This window comes from Nicotiana sylvestris, chromosome 6, assembly GCF_000393655.2.
Source record: "Nicotiana sylvestris chromosome 6, ASM39365v2, whole genome shotgun sequence".
NCBI classification, from domain to species: domain Eukaryota; kingdom Viridiplantae; phylum Streptophyta; class Magnoliopsida; order Solanales; family Solanaceae; genus Nicotiana; species Nicotiana sylvestris.
This window is the reverse complement of record NC_091062.1, coordinates 199,653,899-199,662,291: the sequence shown is the minus strand read 5'-3', so window position 1 is coordinate 199,662,291 and position 8,393 is coordinate 199,653,899. Positions and strand designations below refer to the sequence as shown.

At 38.9% G+C, this 8,393-nt stretch overlaps 1 protein-coding gene across 1 annotated transcript; it reads left to right on the top strand.

Moving 5' to 3' along the window:
- The first annotated feature begins 3,556 nt into the window (after positions 1-3,556).
- LOC138871919 (uncharacterized) lies at positions 3,557-6,630 on the top strand. The gene is made up of 5 exons (XM_070149843.1): positions 3,557-3,926; positions 4,292-5,037; positions 5,155-5,874; positions 6,092-6,259; positions 6,355-6,630. Exons 1-5 carry the CDS (start codon positions 3,557-3,559, stop codon positions 6,628-6,630), a joined length of 2,280 nt encoding a protein of 759 aa, XP_070005944.1.
- Positions 6,631-8,393: the final 1,763 nt, after the last annotated feature.

Here is an 8,393-nt window from a genome sequence, read left to right as displayed (position 1 = left end):
AGGTGACTATCTATGATGTACTTGAATCAAATAACTAAAAGAGTGATTATCCAAAACAATACATGTACAAGTCTTGAACACATTAACGTTACTCATTCAAAAAAGGAAGGCAAGAAATCTTACTTAGTTTGAAAGGTAGAAGCTAGTTTTCATATAAGGAAGACGTTAGAAGGACAGAAGCTCCAATATCCAAGCACTTCAATGCCAAGAACAGAAGCTGATTTCGTTCATCAGTTTCAAAACGCAGAAGCTTAATTTGATTTTTGGGTTCTAAGTTCAATCCACGAAGGTTTTCAACGGAATGTTATACGGAGTTTTCCCTACTCCAGGTATGTTAAGGCCATCCCTTCTTTCTTTTGGTAGGTCAAAATTATACTGAAAAAACAAGCAAACACACAGTTTCCATAAATTACTTTATTCATAGAATACTAGGGATGTCTATATTCTTAATTCCCCATGTGAATTATTATTATCATCTATTCATGGGTCTCAGAATAATACGCAGTTGAAAAAGTTTATCCGGATGGAATATTGAGATTTTTATGTATTTTTCATGCATTTCACCCATTTATATATGTGCATTGACCCATGACCAGATGGCGTTATATATGCGTATATATGTATATGGGATATGGGATATGGGAAAAGGTTACGGCGTTATATACGCACCACCACCTGATCATCTGGTATATATTGATGATGTTGCCCACAGTGGCCTAGGCGATATGATGGGATGCCCTCAGTTGTTTGATGATATTATGTACACCCATACCTATGCATGACACGACATTTATACGCATGTGCATGACATTATAAATGTTTTAGAATTTATAAAGTTATTTAGATTTAAGGATGTGTTTTTTTAATCCATGTTTCATCTACGTCTTTTACGTACTACTTTTCATGCCTTACATACTCAGTACATTTTTCATACAGACGCCCTATTCCACGGGGCTTGCGTTTCATGCCCGCAGGTGCAGGTAGGCAAGCTGAAGGTCCCCCTTCTTAGGATCCCTGATCAGCGAGAGTTGGCGTGCTCCACTTGATCCAGAGCTACTTTTGATTTTGGTATGATACGTTTGTATATATATATATATATATATATATATATATATATATATATATATATGGGTATGACGTGGCTCAGTTCCATCTTCGTACAATTATGTTTCTATTAGAGGTCTGTTGACAGTATGTCTAGTTGGGTTGTATGTGGCCTTGTCGGCTTTTAGTTTTGGAAGTATAAGTTGTCTATAACATCCTTGCCGGCTCGCCCACTATATTCTGTATGTATACGTACATATGCCTTGTTGGCAGGTCTCCTTCATTTATATTATTTTCGTAATTTAGCTGATGTTATTCAGGTTTATATCTTACATGCATGCTTAGGGTTGTTTGACAGGTAGGACTCAGGCACCCATCGCGGCCCATCGGTTTGGGTCGTGATAGTTGGTACCTAATGGGTGTTTAATTTAGGGCTTGTTTGTGAATGGATTGATATTTAGCCTAGTTTTTGCTTGAATTTAAGAATTAATAGTTGCAAACATTGTTTCATACCTAATTGACTTAGACTCTACTTGAGAAAGAGAGACTAAGTCTAGGAAAACTTGGCTAACAAGGAATTGGGATGAACTCAAGAAATTGTTAGCCCCAATTAAAGGGTTGAATATAGAGATAGTAACACCCGACTTGAGCATCTATCATTTATTTTGTGAATTACCCATTCGGACTTGAGAAAGCTAAATTGGGCAAAACCACTCTAACTACCGAGAGGTATCGAGTGGGTAATTGAGTGTAATTGATATATTACACCTCGACCGATAAAAATTTCCCTAAAGCCCACAATCCATTAGGTAACCACCTAGTTGGAAGTCACGGCCCTAGATCTTTTATAATCTTGAAAAACAACAACACCAAAAATATCGTTCTCTAGCTTTTCATTTAAAAACATTAGCATAAAATTAGAAGTATAAATAAACAACCAAACATGTGGAAGTTGATGTGCCGGAGAATTTCGGCACATTTAAGACAAATTGCTTAGCTTTTAGCTTGTTTTAAATGCAATTATCTTTTATACTTATGTAATTTTAATGTTTTTGCACTGTATGAGGTTTAAGGACCTAAGAGCATGGAAATGAAATCAAAAATCCACAAAAGGACAAGAAAAGAGCAAAATGCGATCGTGGATATGAAAATGCGGGCCGCAAATCCAACATACAGACCGCATAATGCTTAAAGGAGTCGAAAACCCCAAAGGTTTATTGGCCAAAGTCCAGTGCAAGAAATGCGGTCCATTATGCGACCGCATAATAGGTTTACGGGACACATAATGGACCGCAAACTCATTGTGAAAGCTGCTGAAGGTGGAAAATGGATCGCATATCTACAATGCGGACCGCAGAACTTGAATGCGGCAAATGTCTGGAAACTAGGGTTTGAAGATGCGATGGCCATGACGAGAATTCGCACCGCATGTTTGTTATGCGACAGATATGCGGTCGCATAATTGACCTGAAAGGGTATTTTGTCCGATTTTAGTCCCGAGTTTTGACCCACTATAAATAAATTTATTGGGGTTTTGTGGGGGCATCTTATCTTGTTTTTGAACTACATTCCAAGTCTTTAATATTCCTCTCTTTTGGAAGCTTTTAGGTGAAGAATCTTGCACTTTGTAAGCTTTATGGCATTTAATATTCTCATCTTTTTTGTATTTTAGCATGTGTTGCTAACTTTAAATACTAAGGTTGTGGACCTTAAATGGGTGTTATATTAGTGGATGTTTAACATTGAATATATGTATAATGGTTGGTTGATATATATTTATTTATTCATTTATTGTTGGTGGTTGCAAACATTAACAAGTGCCATTAAATTCTTTCTTTACTTGGAAAAGTGAGTTAGAATCTGGTAGAAGTAAATATCAAAGACTCAAGGCTTTAAACCTTGTTTAATAGAATTGCTTAGGATTAAGTGGGTTTTATTTGACATATATTGATTGTTCTTAATTGCAATTCTTTTATATTTGGGAAAATCATAAATAGGAAATACTACCCAACTATTGAAAAATATTGGGTAGTCATTTAGAAATCATTTTCATATTTAAAGAGCCTTCCATTAGAAATATATCATATTAACACCGATAGCATTACATTTCATTGAAGGAGACACAACCTTGATTTCCTTAATCAAATTATTTACATTCTCAACATTACAATTAGTTATTTCTTCAAATCACAATCATATCATACTCTTGTTACAATTAACCGAATAGAATTACGACTTAAGTCAAGTAACACACTACTCGAGTACCTTTTTCACACCTATTCCCTATGGGATTCGGCCCCAACCTTGTTGATTATTATATTTGACACTGACATCCTTATACTATTTAATTAAAGTGTAATTTGAGCGTATCAAATTTTGGCGCCATTGCCGGGGAATACGGTTTTGAAATTACTATATAGTGGTGCTTTACTTTGTGTCTTATTCTATTCCATCACACTTTGCTTGTTTTGCTTGGTGTTGATAGGAAAACATGGTCGAATATGAAGAATAAATGGAGGAACAAATGGAAGAAAATCCTTTTGCGGACATAGATGAGTACATTGAGGATACAAATGCTATTGTACCTCCGGTTGTTGGTGCTGCAACTTTCAAGGTGGAACATGGCTTAATCCTTATGCTTAAGGCGGAGGGGTTTTTCAGGAATTCCACTGATGATGATCCGACACAACAACTTAGAAACTTCTTGGGTGTGTGTGTGATGCATAAGCATAACAACGTCTCTGATGATGCCCTAAGGTTGAGGATGTTCAAGTACTCACTAGCTGGGGACGCAAGGAAATGGCTTCAAAATATGCTACCAAACTCCATTCTTTCTTGGCCTGAACTTGTCCGAGCATTCTTAGCTAAATGGTTCCCACAAAGTAAGAAGTCTGAGCTCCGGGATAAAATTTTCTTTTTCAAGCAAGTACCGGGAGAACATCTACATGAGGCATGGGGTCGATTCAAGTTATATTTGGTGAGGTCTCCTAATCATGGTTTTCTGGATTCGATCTTGTTGTAAAAATTCTACATGGGTTTGGATCCTATGAACCAATCTATAGCCAAGATGCAACTGATGGATCTTTTATGGAAAAATCATTCGCAAGGGTCACACAAATATTTGACAAAATGGAAAAACATAATCAAGCATGGAACTCAAAAGACACCACATGTGGAATTGCATATGGTTCTCCTTCCTCGACTACCATGATCAAGTAAAATCAAGAGAGAGATCAAGTGATTGCAGGGCTTGCCACAAATGTCAATGTGTTGACAAAGATATTCACCAAAAGCCAAACAAAGAAGGTAAATGTGGTGGAGGATGTGCAACCCATATCAAATGAAGACTTTGAGGAGGCAAACTATGTCAACAACTCTCAAGGAGGTTATCAAAGGCAACAATACCAAGGTCAAGGACAACAAAATCAATGGAGGCCTCACCCACAAGTTCAAGGCAACCAACAGTGGCGAAATGACCAAGGTGACTCAAATCAAGGAAATAGGAATAACAACAACAACTTCTCAAATCGGAGTTCAAACCCTTATGTTCCTCCAAAGGGTCAATATTCAAATCAAGGTTCCTCAAGTGATTCCAAATTGGAAATCATGATTGAAGGAATATTGAAAAATCAAGAAAACTCCGACACTTCTATAAGGAATATGACTGAGTTTGTTGGCTCTCATACTGCATCCATTAAAAAATTGGAGATGCAAATGAGAGACCTCTCTAGGGAACAAAATCCGAAACAAAAAGGGACACTTCCAAGTGACACAATTGCGAACCCAAAGGGTAGTGGGAGTGGTCCAACTTCTCATATCATGGCAATTACTACTCAGAGTGGGAAGGTACTACAAGGAAGGAGTGAACAAGTGGTTGAAGTAGAAGAGTCCAAACATGAGGTTGAGGTTGAAGAGCAAAGTGTTGTTGAAGTTGAAAAGTTTCCGGAAGAATTGAAAGTGCAAGAAGAAAACTGGGAAGAGGTAAAGGAAAAGGTAAAAGAGACACCAAAAACTCTACCACCTATTCCTAGACCTCCTCCTCCATTCCTTCAAAGACTTGCTAGGAAGGTTGATGATAGCAAACTCGAAAAGTTCTATGACATTCTCAAGCAATTATCGATGAATATTCCATTTGTGGAAGCATTTCAAGAGATGTCGGGTTTTGCTAAATATTTAAAAGACTTGATTACCAAGAAGAGAACCACCAAGAATGAAGTGGTGAATATGACTCACAGGGTTAGTTCCATCATTGCAACATCCACCGTTGAAAAGAAAGAAGACCCGGGAGCTTTCACCATTCCTTGTACTATTGGGGCACATGATTTTGCAAGAGCCCTTTGTGATAATGGGGCTAGCATCAACTTAATGCCTCTTGCCATTTACAAGCAAGCAGGGTTAGGTATGCCAAATCCCATAAGTATGAGATTGCAAATGGCTGATCGTTCCATAAAGCGACCGGTGGGAATTGTCGATGATGTGCTTGTTAAAGTGGGAAAGTTTCATTTACCCACCGATTTTGTAATCCTTGATTGTGTGGTTGAAAAAGAGATCCCTATAATCTTGGGGAGACCATTCCTTGACACGGGAAGAGCACTAATGGATTCAGAATGGAATGAGATCAAATTTAGTGTTAATGATGAAGAGGTTACATTCCAATCAAGCAAGGGTATGAAACTACCACTTGAATATGAAAGCATCTTGGTGATTGATGTTGTTGATGAAGTGGAAGATGCTGTTGAAATGAAGATGGAAGAACAATGCCTCGGTGAGGCATTGGCGGCTATTTTGGTGAACTTTGATGGTGAAGATATGGAAGGATATATGGAATCAGTCAATGCATTGGAGGGGCTTGGGTCCTACACTTATGCTCCGGCGTAGCTCTCTCTCGACTTGGAGAATAGAGACACTCCTCCCGCAAAGCCTTATATTATTGAGCCACCGCAACTAGAGCTCAAACCACTTCCACCACACTTGAGGTGTAAATTTCTTGGCTCAAATGATACTTTACCGGTAATCGTTTCTTTTTTGTTTAATGATGTGCATGTAGAATAATTTTTTGGATGTCTTGAAGGAGCACAAGCAAGATATTGGATGGAAAATTATGGACATTCAAGGGATTCCCACTGGAATTTGCGAACACAAGATCCAATTGGAGAATGAGACTAAACCAAGTGTGGAGCACCAACGACGGTTGAAACTGTCCATGCAAAAGGTGGTAAAGAAAGAAATCATCAAGTGGTTGGATGCCGGGGTAGTCTACCCCATTGCCGATAGTTCTTGGGTGAGCCCAGTGCAATGTGTGCCAAAAAGGGAGGCATGACCGTGATTGAAAATGGCAAGAATGAGCTCATCCCAACAAGAATGGTGACCGAATTGAGAGTGTGTATGGATTATCGTAAGCTCAATAGTGCCACATGCAAAGACCATTTCCCTATGCCTTTTATTGATCAAATACTTGATCGGCTAGCGGGAAGGTCATTCTATTGCTCTCTTGATGGATATTCTGGTTACAATCAAATCAACATAGCATTGGAGGACCAAGAGAAGACAACATTCGCTTGCCCTTATAGAACTTTTTTCCTTTAGCAGGATGTCGTTTGGTTTGTGCAACGCTCCGGCTACTTTTCAAAGATGCATGATGTCCATCTTCTCTGACATGGTGGAGGATTTTCTAGAGGTTTTCATGGATGACTTTTCGGTGGTAGGTGACTCTTTTGAGCATTGTCTCAACAATCTTAGACAAGTGCTCAAGAGATATGAGGAGACCAACCATGTGCTTAACTGGGAGAAATGCCATTTCATGGTGGATGAAGGCATTGTATTTGGGCATAAAATTTCAAAACATGTCATAGAGGTTGACCGGGCAAAGATCGAGATCATTTCCAAGCTTCCTCCACCTACTTTAGTTAAAGGTGTCCGAAGTTTCTAAGGGCATGCCAGATTTTATAGGCGTTTCATCAAGGATTTTTACAAGATTGCATATCCCATGTGCAAACTTCTTGAGAAAGATGCAAAATTTGTGTTTGACAAGAAATGCCTCAAAGCCTTTGAGGAATTGAAGCAAAAGCTCACCACGGCACCTATTATTGTCACACCCGATTGGTCTCTTCCATTCGAACTCATGTGTGACGCCAGTGGAGTAGCTATTGGAGCAGTGCTTGGCCAACGTCACAAAAAGGTTCTTCACTCGGTCTATTATACAAGCAAGACACTCAATGGAGTGCAAATGAATTATCGGTGACTAAGCAAGAACTTCTTGCCATTGTCTATGCCTTCGAGATATTTCGGGCTTGCTTGTTGGGATCCAAGGTGATAGTGTACATAGATTATGCTGCTCTTCGCTATCTTATGGCAAAGAAGGATTCAAAGCCTAGGTTAATTCAGTGGGTCCTATTGTTGCAAGAGTTTGACTTCGAAGTCAAAGATAAAAAAGGAATATAAAATAAAGTGATAGATCATTTATCAAGGCTTGAAGAGGCAGGGAGACCAAAGGGAGATCTTGAAATCAACGACGCATTCTCGGATGAGCACATATTGGAATTATCTAGTACTTTTTCCCCTTGGTATGCCGATATTGCTAACTACTTGGTTAGTGATCTCATTTCGGATGGATTGGAATCATATCAAAAGAAGAAGTTTTTGAGAGATTGTCGGCAATACTATTGGGAAGAACCATTCTTGTTCCATGTTTGTGCTGACAACATCATCAGAAGGTGTGTTCTAGAAAAGGAAATTATGCCAATTCTAAAGGCATGCCATGACTTACTGATTGGGGGTCATCATGGGGAAATCGAACGGCGGCTACGTTCCTTGAATGTGGTTATTATTGGCCGTCGATTTATCATGATGCCAATCAAATGGTCAAGGATTGTGACCAATGTCAAAGGCAAGGAACAATCTACAAGAGGCATGAAATGCCAATGCACTTTGTGATGGAGATAGAGATCTTCGATGTGTGGGGAATTAATTTTATGGGTCCCTTTGTAAGCTCTTGTGAGATGAAATATATCTTGGTGGATGTGGACTATGTGTCCAAGTGGGTTGAAGCAATTGCCTTACCAAACAATGAGGCAAGGAGTGTGACCACAATCTTAAAGAAAAATATATTTCACGCGGTTTGGAACTCCTAGAGCCATTCTTAGTGATGGTGAATCTCATTTCTGTAACAAGGCATTCACGGGGCTACTATAGAAATATGGCATCAAACATAAGGTGGCCACACCTTATCATCCCCAATCAAGTGGCCAAGTTGAGGTTTCCAACCGGGAGATAAAAAATATTCTAGCAAAGACTGTCAATGCAAACAGGACCGATTGGTCAAGGAAGCTAGATGACGCATTGTGGGCATA